The sequence below is a fragment of the Helianthus annuus genome, chromosome 8 (assembly GCF_002127325.2).
Source record: "Helianthus annuus cultivar XRQ/B chromosome 8, HanXRQr2.0-SUNRISE, whole genome shotgun sequence".
Classification (NCBI taxonomy): domain Eukaryota; kingdom Viridiplantae; phylum Streptophyta; class Magnoliopsida; order Asterales; family Asteraceae; genus Helianthus; species Helianthus annuus.
The window spans coordinates 5,828,738-5,844,806 of record NC_035440.2 but is presented as its reverse complement, the minus strand read 5'-3'; the positions used below and the strand labels follow the sequence as shown (position 1 = coordinate 5,844,806).

General features: G+C 37.8%; 1 protein-coding gene and 2 non-coding genes across 3 annotated transcripts; all 3 read left to right on the top strand.

The window, feature by feature from the left end:
* Window positions 1-1,755: 1,755 nt before the first annotated feature.
* Window positions 1,756-7,392, top strand: LOC110871878 (probable protein S-acyltransferase 22). The gene is made up of 9 exons (XM_022120629.2): window positions 1,756-2,225; window positions 2,317-2,430; window positions 2,598-2,993; window positions 3,867-3,935; window positions 4,022-4,093; window positions 4,193-4,321; window positions 5,435-5,515; window positions 5,610-5,792; window positions 6,417-7,392. The coding sequence occupies exons 1-9, from the start codon at window positions 2,184-2,186 to the stop codon at window positions 7,188-7,190; spliced, it is 1,860 nt and encodes a 619-aa protein (XP_021976321.1). The 5' UTR covers window positions 1,756-2,183; the 3' UTR covers window positions 7,191-7,392.
* Window positions 7,393-8,285: 893 nt separating this feature from the next.
* On the top strand, window positions 8,286-8,357 carry TRNAD-GUC. Its single transcript has one exon. It is a non-coding gene; the product is annotated as a tRNA-Asp (tRNA).
* An 801-nt stretch (window positions 8,358-9,158) lies between these two features.
* On the top strand, window positions 9,159-9,319 carry LOC118481561. Its single transcript, XR_004865770.1, has one exon. It is a non-coding gene; the product is annotated as a U1 spliceosomal RNA (small nuclear RNA).
* Window positions 9,320-16,069: the final 6,750 nt, after the last annotated feature.

Below are 16,069 nucleotides of genomic sequence, written 5' to 3'. Positions count from 1 at the left end.
GGTTTTAAAGTAAAAAAAAGCTTTAGAGATCCGAATACTAAAAGATGCCGACACCATTAACGATGAAAAACTATAGATTCGCCACTGCATTGCCAATCATCTATGTGTCAAACTTGTAAGTCATTGAATTAGTTGGTGAGCCGATGAGATTTTCTGTATATACGGAAAATTCAGCTTAAGCTTTCTTATCCCTTACACCATTGTAAGAAAATGACTCCTTAAAAGAAAAAAAAGGAAGACTTTTGAAATTAATTTAGGAATCGTGTATGAACTAAACTGAGATATTGTATATTTTGAAAATGACACCATTATGTATATTATTGGTTTTATAGTAAAAAAGCTTTAGAGATCCCGTATACTAAAAGATGTTGACACCATTAACAATGAAATAAACTATAGATTCGCCACTGCCTTGCCGATGTGTGCGTCAAACTTGTAACCCACTAAATTGGTTGGTAAGCCGATGAGATTTTCTATATACACGAAAAAATTCAGCTTAAGCTTCCTTATCCCTTAAGTACTTGGTTCACAAAATAATAGTGTGATTCGTAACGTGGATCCCTTTCCCTATTATATCAAGTTTGTTTTAATAATACTTAGGTATCTCAATGCTTGTGATTAAATAAGTTATGATTATTGAGATTCACAGTCTAACCTTTATGCCTTCATTGTCAAAACTCAAGTAGTATATTGTAAAATTCTATCTCGTATATGAGAATAAAATGATAATACGCGTATCCATTTCACGTCTGTATTGAATTTTGTAAGCTACAACCATCAAAGGTGCATTGATGATGACACATATAGAAAGTATGATATATGATGTCATTTTAAGCATTTATTTATAGAAATAAAGTTTGATATGCGATCGTAAAGTCATATATAGTCATATATAGTCGATAGAGACTTGATCTTCCATTTACATTCCTCCAAAGATATATCACAAATTCATATCCAAGTAAAATACCACTTTCATGATTCTCTTTTTATAGGAGATTTTATTTAATTCACATGTTTATTCCGATGGATGTAGAATCTAACATCTAAAATCTAAAATCCTTAATATGGCAAGAAGCTTTAGTTTAAGAGTTAATTACTGTTTTCGTCCATGTGTTTTGTCAAAAATCACTATTTCAGTCCATTAGTTTAAAAATTGCGATTTCAGTCCCTGTGGTTTCACTTTCGTAACCATTTCAGTCCACCTCGTAACCATTTCAGTCCCTGTAGTTAACAGAATAATAGATTGAAATGGTTACGAAAGTGAAACCACAGGGACTGAAATGGTTACGAAAGTGAAACCACAGGGACTGAAATCGTAATTTTTAAACTAATGGACTGAATTAGTGATTTTTGACAAACCACAGGGACGAAACCAGTAATTAACTCTTAGTTTAATGTTTGTTTTAATAGTAACAAAACAAAAAAGGACTAAAAGTGACAACTGGACATTCCCTGAGGACATTCTAGTAACCAACTTTTTAAATTTTAAGAGGGAAAAATAATTCAGAAATGTTAAAAAGAGACAAAACAAAACAAAGAGAGAAGAGAGAGAGAAGAAAATGAAAATGAAAGGAGTAAAAGAGGTGATAAAGAAGGGCTTTAAATACAATCAGTAGTTTAGAGTGCATCCAAAAGCAGAAATGTACAACTTGCATTGCTAGTGACCTGTTAAAAACACATGATATACATATACCCATCAAAAAGGAAGAAAAACATGAGGGTAATATGGTCATTTCACCCTATCACAAAAGGAAAAACAGAGTCCCTTATTACTGTCTCTTTGCACCCTCTTCTCTCTCCTCTTCAACACCCAAAAACATGATTGAGTAAAAACTAAAAACACAGATTTGTAGCAAAGTTTTCATCTTTCAAGAACACCCAACATACCACCAACAAAGATTTGCATTTTGCAGCAAAACCCACCAAAAATCATCTATTTTTTTAGTGAATTCCACATGGGTTTTTCATATTCTTTCAGTAGGTGATGGTGGTGATGATCTTCAAGATCTTTGGTCTTTAACAAACCATTGATGCAATGAGATGTAATCTTTTTCACAAAAAGAATTTAACCCAATTCAGAAAACACTCAAAATAGCACAAAAAACCAAAAAAGTTTTAATTTTTGTATACCCAGAAAGATTTTCATTAAATCTTTCTAATTTGATAATTTCAACATTGCAAATATGAGGAAACATGGATGGCAACTTCCCTACCACCCTCTTCAGGTATTCAAAATCTTTATTTGCTAGGGTTTTGAAATTTAAAAAAAAAAAACTTGATTTTTTTTTTTTTTTTTTTTGTGATTAATCTCTGCAGGTGGTAGCTGTATCTGTGTTCTTGGCATTGGGTTTTGGATTCTATGTGTTTTTTGCTCCTTTTGTTGGTAAAAAGATGTACCAGTATATTGTAATGGGGATCTACACTCCTCTTGTAAGTTCCCAATTTTCAGTGTTTTTTTTTTTTTTTTTTTTTTTTTTTTGGGTAAAGCCAATTTTCAATTTTGATGCCAATATACCAAAGATCTGATTGTAAAGATGATATAATTATGTGGTTATTCTTGATGGGATCTTTATGTTAATGTTGGATAATTATGCTAGATTATATCTGCATTCGGGTTGTATATATGGTGTGCGGGTGCGGATCCGGCAGATCCGGGTGTTTTCAAGTCGAAAAAGTATAGTAAAACTCCGAATAACAACAAAACGAGTGGTAGAGTTAAGGAATCTAAACTTGGTGGGGAATCGACTTCATCGATACAAGATGCGAATGCTGCAAGTGTTGGAGGTAAACAGTCGGTCAAGAACGTGAAGAATTTGGATTCGAGAACGGATGATAATGTGTCGGAAACTGTAAAGAGCACGGTGAAACCGTGTTGGTTTGTGGCTTTGGTTCCGTGTGCTTTGATGTGCGGTTGCTCGAGTTCGAATGATGAATCTTCGGAGCTTCAGACAAGTGAAGATGGCATGTTTTACTGTAGTTTGTGTGAAGTTGAGGTAAATTTCTTGCTGTAAAAAGAGATAAAGAATTAATCATACAGTAAATTTCAAAAATTGGCATAAGCGGGTTGAATCAATGAACCCGAACGCGGCCATATATTTATCCGTGTCAAAGAAATCAACCCTAACCTAGACATACTTGAAATCGTGTAACCTTAACATGACCTGTTTAACTCATTTATCTAAACGTGTCAAATGGGTTAAAGGGTTGAGTGTTGACCTTATTAAGTATATTTTTTAGAGTAAACTGCCATTTTGGTCCCTGGGGTTTGGTTACTTTTGCCACTTTAGTCCAAAACTCAAATCTTTTGCATCTGGGTCCCTGTGGTTTCAGTTTTATTGCCATTTTGGTCCAAAAATGAAATCAGGTCATACTTGTCTTATAAAATCCTGCAATTTTGTCATTTTCCTCAGGGGCAAATCAGGTCATATTTGTCTTATAAAATATGGTATTTATTAATAAAAAAGAAATGATCATTTTGCCCCTGCGGAAAATGACAAAATAACAGGATTTTATAAGACATATATGACCTGATTTCATTTTTGGACCAAAATGGCAATAAAACTGAAACCACAAGGACCCAGATGCATAAAGTTTGAGTTTTGGACTAAAGTGGCAAAATTGACCAAACCACAGGGACCAAAATGGCAGTTTACTCTACTTTTTATTATAATTTTAAAACATGTTGACAGAGGTAGGCCCATTTTAATTAAAATCGTTAAATAGGTCAATTCGAACACGACCTTTTTATTAAACGGGTTAGAAATGTCATCCCAAAACCAGGTTACGTTCGTGTCGTGTCGTGTCGTGTCGTGTCAAGAATTAAGAATTACGACTCTAAATATATGTACATGATTGGTTTGCTGCAGGTTTTTAAGTACAGCAAGCATTGTCGAGTTTGCGACAAATGTGTCGATCGATTTGATCATCATTGCAGGGTATGTAAGAATTAGGAATTACGACTCGATGAACACTCTCTACTTTTGAAGCCGACACTTGACACGTTATTATAATTATTTTGCAGTGGCTGAATAACTGTGTAGGCAAGAAGAACTACAAAAAGTTCTTTACTCTTATGATCTCGGCACTTCTCCTAGTAAGACGAAATCTCTCCGTTCTATAGTCATGTTGACTTTTTAGTCAACTTTTCTCAAACACTGACATGTGTTGTTACTTCCGTGATTGTTATATGTAGCTGGTACTTCAATGGTCAACTGGGATCGTTGTGTTGATATGCTGTTTTCTTGATCACAAGAGATTCAGTGTAGACATTGCTACGAAGCTTGGAAGCAGTTTCTCGTTAGTGCCGTATGTTATCGTCGTGGTGGGTGCTTCATTCTTTTTAGTCACCCGAGTTACTTTATAAAATCGTCTTGATTCACTTTAAAAAAAAAACTCATATAAATATATTCCATCCACAAGAGAGATGCAAAACGGACAATACTGGTTGATATGAGGGGCGTTTGTTACATGTTTGCTTTTATAATTTAGAGTAAACTGCCAAAATGGTCCTTGAGGTTTGGTCACTTTTGCCATTGTCTAAAACTCTAACCTTGTGAATCTCGGTCCCCGTGGTTTCAATTTTGTTGCCATTTTCATCCAAAATCAAAATTTGGTAAGATTTTTTAGTTAACATCCAATTTTATTTATTTATTTTTTTTTTTGTCTTTTTTCTCCCTTTTAATGAAGGGCAAAATGGTCTTTTAATGTTTTATTTTAACAAATTAAAAAAAGTCTGACCATTTTGCCCTACATTAAAAGGGAGGAAAAAGACAAAAAAGCTAGATGTTAACGGAAAAATCTGACCAGATTTTGATTATGGATGAAAATGACAACAAAATTGAAACCACAGGGACCCAGATTCAAAAGGTTTGAGTTTTGGACTAAAGTGTCAAACGTGACCAAACCTCAGGGACCATTTTGGTAGTTTACTCTATAATTTAATGTAGTTTGTTAATATATCTTTTATTAACATAACAAAATCACATTAAATTCTAGAGTAAAATGCCATTTTCGTCCCTGAGGATTGGCCAGTTTTGCGACTTTCGTCCAAAGGTTTGTTTTTTCCGCATCTGCATCCAAAAGGTTTGAAATCTTGCCACTTTCATCCGGCTCGTTAACTCCATCCATATTTCTCCGTCAGGGGTATTTCCATCTTTTTTGTTAACTTAAAGGGCAATTCGGTCTTTTTTCGCACATCTCTAACGAGTTAACATAAAGTGAAAAAGATGGTAAACTTTCGAACTTCATTTATGCAACAAAAGCATTCCATTCAACACGTAGTTTTACAAAACCGATTGACTGTTACATGTCTAAAATACCCTTCACCAAAGAGAATACTAGGAACATTTTGCATTGTAAATTGGTAATTTGAACCGTAAAAGATTCCGAAAAATAAAAAATGTAGTAAGTGTTGACTATCTTTGACTTGTGACAGGGAGTGTGCACGATTTTGGCTATGATCGCAACGCTGCCACTTGTTCAACTTTTCTTCTTTCACATTCTTCTAATAAAGAAGGTGAGTTTCATATTCGATTATTCTCCATTAACATTTTCGAAAGATATTAATATATTTAAAATCATTAATTAAACTACAACTACGTCGTGTATAGGGAATCAGTACATACGATTATATCATAGCATTGAGAGAGCAGGAACAACAGGGCATCGGTGGTCAACAAAGTCCGCAAATGTCACCCGCAAGCTCTATCACCGGTTTAAGCAGTGCCAGCTCGTTTAACAATTTCCGTCAAGGAGCGTGGTGTACGCCCCCACGTTTGTTTGTTGAAGATCAGGTATTTCCTTTCTTATATAGAGTAAAGTACACAGATAGTCCCTATGGTTTTCTCTCTAAAAGTATGTGGATGGTCCCTGTGGTTTGCACTTTGTAGCACGTTTAGTCCCTAGCTTTTGTCAAAAGTACATGGATGGTCCCTGTAGTTTGCACTTTGTAACGCATTTAGTCCCTAACCTGGACCTCTTGAAACCTTTAGATTTGTTGGGTGGGGACCACAAGGATCATCCGTACTTTTAGAAAGCTGGGGACCAAATCCAAAATTTTGGAAAACTACAGGGATACTCTTTATGTAACTACCATATTAAAACCATTTTTTATTGGCCCGTTTGAGATAAAATATTTGTTATACATTTTTTGGCCCGTTGAGATAAAATATTTGTTATACATTTTTTGGCCCGTTAGAGATAAAATATTTGTTATACATTTTTTGGCCCGTTTGAGATAAAATATTTGTTATACATTTTTTGGCCCGTTAGAGATAAAATATTTGTTATACATTTTTTGGCCCGTTTGAGATAAAATATTTGTTATACATTTTTTGGCCCGTTAGAGATAAAATATAACCTAAATAGACCCGTTCATAAGTAAAAGTTGTTTGTTAATAATATATATCTTTTTGCAGTATGATGTAGTTCCACCGGACACTGGTTCCGTTAGCTCACTGGGTAAGAGGACAGTAGACGAGCCCATGAAGAAAAAGAACCCCGCGGCCGTAAAGATCAGCCCGTGGACATTGGCCCGTTTAAACGCAGAGGAGGTATCAAAAGCCGCAGCGGAAGCCCGAAAGAAGTCTAAAATCATACAGCCCGTTTCACGAAAAGACACCCAACTGGCTACCCCTTACGGGCTCGAACGCGATAACAGCGTTGGAAGCAGCGAGCGTCGGTTATTCTCAAAGCTCGAAAGTAGCCGAAGACGAGGAAGCAAGAGGATCCGTCTTCCGGAACATTCACACCCCGCAGAACAACCATCGTTACACCACAATATGATAAACGATCGAATAACGGGTCAGGATTTTTCAACCCTGGTCCCTTTGCAGCTCGAGGCCCGTAGTGTTTTCCGGCCGATGGGTTCGACTGGTATCGTAGAATCGTCACCGGATAGCAGCTTGACCTCGCCCGATATTCACCCGGTTAGGATCTCTTCGGGCACCGACGAGGCTAGGATCCCGATCTCTGGGGCCCACGAGAAGCCCGGGGTCATACCGTTGTCTAGATCGACTAGCGATGGGGGTTATGACGCATCGGGTGGGGAAGATAGCGACCGGGTCCCGTCTCGGTTGGTTCAAAGGTCGGGAAACTGGAGCGCGCGGTTGTTTAGCGGTGAACAAGATGACATGATTGCAAGATTGAAGATGGCATCTTCTTCAAGATCAACATCTAATTATGGAAAATGAAAGAAAGATAAGATTTGAGGTCATTTTTGCAATTTTTTTATTTGTTAGGGTGGAAATCAGAAACAAGATATGTGGGTGGAAGGAAGAAATGACTAATTTGGGAAAAGATAATGTTAATGTAAAAAAGATTGGGGCTATTTCTCAAGTGATTAGCCATATATTTGCTCAAATTGATGTGTCTAAGCTTTGAATTGGATTATGATTTGTTCAAATATTTTTTTTTTCAAACAAGAATTTAAATGTATAAAAAGCGAATTTACATCGAGATAGTTGGTAAACGGGCAACAAGCTGCGTCGCTTGAATGAATATATCATGAAGACATGAACCAAAAAAAACCTGAATGTTTATAGAAATTCAATTTTGCCTCCAAAAGAGCTTGAAGGTTTATAAATAATTTCGCCTTCAAATACGCGTGTTAAAATTACACGTTTCAGAAACAAAGTAGGGGGCGTTTGGTTTGTGGAATATATTTGAAGGAATTGGACTTGGAATTTGTAAGTTATGAATTTGTGATGAGGAGGAAACCAATAAACATGGTTACGAATTAAGTTTTGTTCGATTAATAGAAGTCGAGAAAACAACTAAGGGACAAAAAGTCGATGAAGAGGAAACATGGTTACGAGTTCAAATAATGTAGATGGGTTTTTCTGGTAATTTTACAACATTCCAATGAAAAGTTAAATACCACTTCTTATGGAAAGAACTACATTTACCTCTTAACAAGCTAAACACGTTTTTGAACAAAATTAATTTAATTCTAATTTATGTCAATTCGATGAACCAAGCGGGACCAAAGATCACGTTTGCAAATTTAAGCATGTGACAGGGTTTATGCTAGTACTATTTAGATGTGTTGCATTGCGATTCTAAACTATTTGAATTGTGGTGAGTGGCGACTATTATTTGTTAAAGCGACTACTATTTGACATAGTATTGTTAAAACTATGGATTTTTTTTTTTGTTAAATTAGAGGAGTTTGGTTTTTATGAAGTTCGAATATATCTTGCCCTTTATATACTTATATATGAAAATAAACAAAACAAAACAAAAAATAGTTAAGATAAATATATAATCTAAAACTAACGAACAAACAAGTCGTTGTAGTATAGTGGTAAGTATTCCCGCCTGTCACGCGGGTGACCCGGGTTCGATCCCCGGCAACGGCGTTTATCTTTTATGCACGAACTACATTTTATCAGCTCAATGTTTTTATTTTTTTAATGAACTTAAATCTGCAATAACTATAATTTCATAGTTCATATCATTATTCATAAACAATCTTTAACTCTATTTCCAAACAAAAAAAAGTCCCCAAATAAAAACTTTTTCATCAAAGATTGAATTTACAAAGTTATGTTATGAGTGCTGACAACAGGGAGTAAAGCAAGAAATGAAGTGAGGCAGCTGATTATTACAATGCATACTAACACGTATGTGGAAACGATTCACCTCCAGATCGTTCGAATAATCACGTAAAACTTCGTGGAATCAAAATATTTTACGTGAATAAGTACACTCTGCGGTGTAAACAACAACTGCTTTTGATATCAGTACATAGGGAAATACATTGTTGTTGAAATGGCTGTTTCTAAGAACTTTCGGCATGAATGTTCGACAAAAGGTCCTAAAGGAAGAGCAGAAGATTTTGCAACTAATAAAAGCATAATAGCAAGTCATTTGACAATGTTGATTCATCAACTAAAACAGGACAAATCAGCAGTGCCATAATTGCCATAAATCAACTAAGCCTATACCTTAAAATCCTCACTGTTTCTCTCAAATATGTGAGAGAAAGATTAGATGCCCCAATTTCCATGAATCCACTACATTTATACCTTAATAAGTTTCTTCAAATAAGATGGAAACAATAATGTTCTGTTATTTTAGTCTGTTGTCCCACATGGGTTTGAAGAAAGATAAGGTGACCAGGGGTCTAATATAAATTGGGACAAAATATAACGGATTACTCACTTACCTGGACGGGGTCAATGGGCGATCAAGAAGGTCCATGGCCTAGGTTGGTGACCTTCATTGCACTCAGGAGGGGTGCCCGCCTAAGGTCGGCCCAAGTGGTCGAGCCTACGTCATAATTTGTGGCAGTGGGGGCTTGCGTTCGCGCAGCCCCTGCACAATTTCAAGTTCAATTTTTTAATAACAATTAATTTGGGCTTAATAATTATTAAAAAAATTGTAATTAAGAATTTTGGATAAGAGATTAAGTTGTTTGTTTTGTTTTTTAATGGTTCAAACTGTTTACTTTATTTTTTTAGCAGATGTCTGAATGGTTAATCATTATACTGAGTCTGAATTGTTTAGACTTTTTATCTGAATTGTTTAGACATTTACATTTAAATGGTTAAGCAGTATACAAGTTTTTAATGGTTCAGATCTCTTATTGGTTCATCACTTAATGGTTTATACCCTTTTACTAGTTTAACACTTACCTATTCACAAGTTGCCAAATAGCCTTAAGAGTAAAATCAATCATAGGTAGAATATGAAGTGTATGCAATTATGCATCTATCCTATGAAAAACTAAAATGAAACATGAACTGCGAATGATTAGTGACAATGAATGCCCACATCCTATTCATACCATGGGCGTATAAGCTAGCTACCAATGTGTTACATATGTAATTATTTGAAATCTAAGGCTTTGGGTATATCCTTATGGAATGATATCATAGGTGTGGTGCGGTAAGTTACTAAGGCTATATCTGGGACAGTGAAAAATGTTAAAAGAGTTTGATAAGACTTGCATTTGTTACCAAGACACTAAAACCTTGTATTTAATTTAAATGGGCAAACGTTTTACACATCAATGGATGTATGTATGGTATCTGATTTCTGAAATAGTGACACGAAATGTTACCAAATTACACAAAAAACAAATAGTATGTTTTCTGATTCGCTTCCGGATCTTTCTTATAATCACACTAGGTTATAGTTGGGTTCACGCAGGCTGGTTGTTTGGGTGTGCTGAATGAAAGAAGATATGACACAAGGGTAAGAGTTGGGTTCACGATACAGGATTTAAAAGTATTTGGTACAGTTCATACCAGCTTGGTAGGCTGCCAGTGCCTCAGCCACACGTGTGTTTATCAGATTTGTTAATTCAGCCTGAGTGATGTTGATGCTACCGCGACCGTGTCCTCGTCCACTCATGTTTCTATAATAGGAGAAGGGAATGGATTTAGGTGTCGAAAACGAGGAAAGTGTTCAGATTTATCACATTAGGGACGATTAACTACCATGTTCGTACACAAACAGGGAAGAACCCCTCTTACACTCGTTAAGCCTCATTGGGATTTGCATGCACCACGCGTTATTATTATGTGTGCACCCATGATAATAAGGCGGTTTGCATGCTCCTCTCAATGCTTCTTAACTTATGTTTGAAGTTTCTCCCACTCCAATCAGCACAAAAATAAGCACTGCCAACAAGATTAAAGTTTACTAGATACAAGTGTTATGTTGCACTAACAATGTGTCATGATGCCTACCATGTCGTATCGTGCATGCCATATATATAGTTACGTTTACTAGGCATATAAAGCATAAGCTAAGGAGGAACGAACCTCGCAGTCTGAAGCTGAGTGTCATGGTCATCGTTTGGATCAATTCGGTTATAGTCTGGTTTTATGAAAACATTTTTAAAACCGAGTTCTCTATAACCAGTGGCTCTGATACCAAACTGTCACACCCCCAAATTACCACCTAGGGCGTGTCCCTAATGGAGGTGTAACGATCCAACAAAGAGCCACCAATCATATCAAACACAAGTTATAATGTATTAAAATACCCAATTGAAAGAAAATGTATCGTTTGAAAAGTTAAACCAAAACCAAAGTATTGAGCGGAAGCATAAAAGTATCAATGTGTAATGTATCAAAAGCAATTTAAGATAACTGATTAATATGACCACAACCACTCCAGCAGCATCAGACAGCAAGCTCCCAAGTTCCTTCAGTAATCACCTACAAGCATGTAAACAAGTGTGTCAGACTACGCTGGTGAGTTCAAGGTTTTGTTAACAAGTTATGTTACCATATATATGTTAATGCGATTCAACGTTGCGATACGATGTTGCTCATGCTAGATACCCTAGGGAGTGTGCCCATGTGTATCCGGGGAGTGGGTACCCCTTAACGACCGATTGCTATGTTGCCTTTGTTAGATACCCTAGGGAGAGTGCCCATATGTATCCGAGGAGTGTGCCTCTAACAACCATAGCCATACCCAGATAATTAGTTCACGCCCGTCCTTACGGCCCGGTGTGAGGTTTCCCACCTAATAGCGCTATCAACTAATCACCCCCATTGCCCTCCAGGCAATAACCAAAACCGATTAAGTTATTTACCCAATGTTTTCCCTTCCAAATGTTTACCAGTTGTCCCAAACCACCGGGACGCATGCTTGAGAAAAGTGCAGTGAACTCACCTTTGGTTTGCTCGGTAAGATCAAGTATCTTGTTTACGTTTGATCACCCAAGTCCTAATAGGGTTGCCAGTGATAGTTAGTTTTACATTTTCGTAAATCACTAACCTTACGTGCACGTTGTACAGGTAGTAACAAACATAATTCGAGTTATCACACAAGGTGTAGCAACTACTCAATCCAACGCACATTCACATTACAAGTTCATACCACAACAAGCTGTTTAATATGTAATTCAATTACTAGTTAGTATTACCAGTCCTATTCACATCAAACCTAACACATTAAATCCAACCCAAACCACCGGCCAGTACTCCCTTCGGCCCATAATACTTTTATGTTACAACATCTATTGGCCCAGCACAACTGGCCTGGTTATAACCGGCCGATCTTAATTATTTAAGCGTATAAGTTTGATCAGTAACTATGTGCTTTTATCTATTCAACTTGTAGCCGCCCCTTATGACCAATCATCCTATATCTTATTACATATTGACAATAAAAAGAAAAGAACAAATTTACATTGCTTGTTTTGATCTTACCCGCCACTGTGTACCTTACAAATTACCAATTTCAATAACCCACTAACTATCTTCGGCCCAATACTAATGCAGCAAGTGGGTTCATTGATTTACCAAGCCTTTGGCAACCACTAATGGCCGACACCCTTTGTTGTGTGATTGGACCTTCAAGCATTTGACCAACTCTTCCTTATTCTAATTATTATAGCCGCCATCTACACATTCCTATGTAATGATTCTTTTTTTTTTTTGATATAAACTATTATGTAAGGTATCACTATCCTTTGATTGGACCGATTTCTAACCTATCACGATCATTATTGTCGGCCATTAAATAGTTGAATTGGTGACATGTGTTTGTTGACACTAATTGTTCAAACAAGGATCCACGTGACATGTGAGTTAATGTTCTTGGTGCATATGATCAACTAATTCCTAGTGATGAGATTTAGATAAATTCGGTCCACTAGAATTGTGTTGATGCCACATCAATATTTAAATAACCGAACTATGCCGATTTCTATTTAGAACACAACAGTTTCCTGTTACTTTTGAATAAATGTGCGGCCGAATAATAATGATTAATCAATTACGTCCACCTAACAACCTCCTATATGATTCGTCGGAATGAGTGGTGACAAGATTAAACAATAAATCAATAGCAGGATACAACCTAGTCATCATAGATCACACGTATACACAAACACACATACAAACGGAATTTATATGAACAAGATCTAATACGAATATAATTTACTAACCACAAGCTTGATCCAATAGGTTGATGTTTCGAAGAGGGGAGGGGTCTCCTATGCCTGCCGCGACTCAGAGAAGAGGAGGGGTAGGGTTTGTTTTATGGTGGAACAATCCTAGTATGATACGTATACATATACGATTTGCATGCTAATAACGGAACTGGGCCTAAGCCCACATTAATATTAAATAAGATAGCTTTAATCAAATTGGGCATGGGTATTAGAACACTTAGTGGGCCGATTTCTATTTGGATTAATGACAGTCCACATCTTTTAATTAGTCGGACCGGGCACAATCGGGTCAGCATAGAAGGCATAAATATAAGGGTTTACGCGGATAATTGTCACTGGGTTAATCGGTCGAGTTGCAAACACTTTAATTAAGATTGAATGGCAAGGAATTAAGATTGTAAGATAAAACGTTACAGACCTCAACGGTTCGGGTTGTCACATCATCCCCAACTTGAAGGAAATTTCGTCCCGAAATTGGCGAGCGTCGAGTGTGAGAGAAATGAAGTGAGAAATCAGAGTTGTTGCGGGTTTTGCTCAGTTGTGACATCATCCCCAACTTGAAAGAAATTTCGTCCCGAAATTTAACACGTAATCACTAAGGAAGCTAGTTATGTTGTGTGGTTTCCTGGGGTGTTACATCATCCCCCTGTTGGTTTGGAATTTCGTCCCGAAATTCCGCAGAATGATAAGAATGAGGTCGATAGAAAAGGTCTGATTAGCAAGAACAAGATTGCAACCCTAAACTATGTGTGTGGCCTCTCGACTTTTACCGCTTGCTAGTTCTACTATGTGCTTGGTGTTTAAAAGTGTTGGGGTACGATTTAAGCATTTGACTTACTTTTAAAGACTCGAAACTAGTATCGGCACTCGAATAAATTAAAACAATAACCTAAAAGTCGTCAAGTAGAAACTCACCCTGACCGATCACGAAAACACGTCCCCTAGCACCATTGTCGTCGTTGTTACCCCCATTGTTGTTCCCATTTCCTTGGTTGTTGTTGTTCTGATTCTGATTCAGCTGGGGACAGTCTCTTTTGAAATGGTCTTCCGCACCACACTGAAAGCATCCCCTGTTGCCTTGCTCTTGCTGCTGCTGCTGGTTCTGTTGTTGCTGATGTCCGGGCTGTGGGGCTCTACAATCTTTGGCTTCGTGGCCTGCTTTACCACACCTGTTACATGTTCGTCCACACTGCCCGAAGTGATGATAGCCGCACTTGCCACACTGAGGCTTCTTTCCTGCATAAGACCTCTGACTTTGATTCACTGAGGATGTCTGGCTAAAGCTGCGAGTACTGCCAGTGTCTGTCTTCTTTTGGGGCTGAACCGAGTTGGACGCTTTGTCCATATCACCCCACTTGCGTTTACTATCAGTGACAGGAGTAGTGGCGGTGGTGGCGGCAGTAGTAGCTTTAGAAATACGTGGTGGCAGTGAGTCGCTCTCCACCTCCTGGTCAACGATTTTATGTGCCAGTCTAACGATCTGGGTTAGGTTATTGAGGTTCGCTGCTGTAACTAAACCCTTCACCCGTGGAGGCAACCCCTTAATAAACAACTCGATTCTTCGGGACATGGGTCGGGACAAGTTCGGACACAAATCAGCTAACTCATACGACCGCTTCACATACGCCTCGATTTCAGACCCCACCATGGTCAGATGATAGTACTCATTCTCTAACTTCGCTATTTCATCTCGAGGACAGTATTCCTCTCTCATCAGTTCTTTAAAATCATCCCACGTAGTGGCGTTCGCCGCCTCAATACCTAGCAGTTGGACCTGGGCATTCCACCAGGTCAAGGCACCATCCTCAAGCGTGCCTGTTGCATACTTCACGCGGTCCCCCACAGGACAGTTGCACATAGCAAACACGGACTCAGCTTTCTCGAACCACCTTATAAGTCCCACAGCCCCTTCCGTCCCGCTGAAGGTCTGTGGCTTGCAATCCATAAACATTTTGAACGTACAAGCAGGCTGGTTGTTTGGGTGTGCTGAATGAAAGAAGATATGACACAAGGGTAAGAGTTGGGTTCACGATACAGGATTTAAAAGTATTTGGTACAGTTCATACCAGCTTGGTAGGCTGCCAGTGCCTCAGCCACACGTGTGTTTATCAGATTTGTTAATTCAGCCTGAGTGATGTTGATGCTACCGCGACCGTGTCCTCGTCCACTCATGTTTCTATAATAGGAGAAGGGAATGGATTTAGGTGTCGAAAACGAGGAAAGTGTTCAGATTTATCACATTAGGGACGATTAACTACCATGTTCGTACACAAACAGGGAAGAACCCCTCTTACACTCGTTAAGCCTCATTGGGATTTGCATGCACCACGCGTTATTATTATGTGTGCACCCATGATAATAAGGCGGTTTGCATGCTCCTCTCAATGCTTCTTAACTTATGTTTGAAGTTTCTCCCACTCCAATCAGCACAAAAATAAGCACTGCCAACAAGATTAAAGTTTACTAGATACAAGTGTTATGTTGCACTAACAATGTGTCATGATGCCTACCATGTCGTATCGTGCATGCCATATATATAGTTACGTTTACTAGGCATATAAAGCATAAGCTAAGGAGGAACGAACCTCGCAGTCTGAAGCTGAGTGTCATGGTCATCGTTTGGATCAATTCGGTTATAGTCTGGTTTTATGAAAACATTTTTAAAACCGAGTTCTCTATAACCAGTGGCTCTGATACCAAACTGTCACACCCCCAAATTACCACCTAGGGCGTGTCCCTAATGGAGGTGTAACGATCCAACAAAGAGCCACCAATCATATCAAACACAAGTTATAATGTATTAAAATACCCAATTGAAAGAAAATGTATCGTTTGAAAAGTTAAACCAAAACCAAAGTATTGAGCGGAAGCATAAAAGTATCAATGTGTAATGTATCAAAAGCAATTTAAGATAACTGATTAATATGACCACAACCACTCCAGCAGCATCAGACAGCAAGCTCCCAAGTTCCTTCAGTAATCACCTACAAGCATGTAAACAAGTGTGTCAGACTACGCTGGTGAGTTCAAGGTTTTGTTAACAAGTTATGTTACCATATATATGTTAATGCGATTCAACGTTGCGATACGATGTTGCTCATGCTAGATACCCTAGGGAGTGTGCCCATGTGTATCCGGGGAGTGGGTACCCCT

Bases quoted from the DNA above. Each gene is read 5' to 3' on its own strand.
- LOC110871878 (XM_022120629.2), top strand. From the start codon at position 2,184: ATGAGGAAACATGGATGGCAACTTCCCTACCACCCTCTTCAG. The intron at 4,094-4,192 runs GTAAGACGAAAT...TGTTATATGTAG, and splicing joins TGATCTCGGCACTTCTCCTA to CTGGTACTTCAATGGTCAAC. The intron at 5,516-5,609 runs GTGAGTTTCATA...CGTCGTGTATAG, and splicing joins ACATTCTTCTAATAAAGAAG to GGAATCAGTACATACGATTA.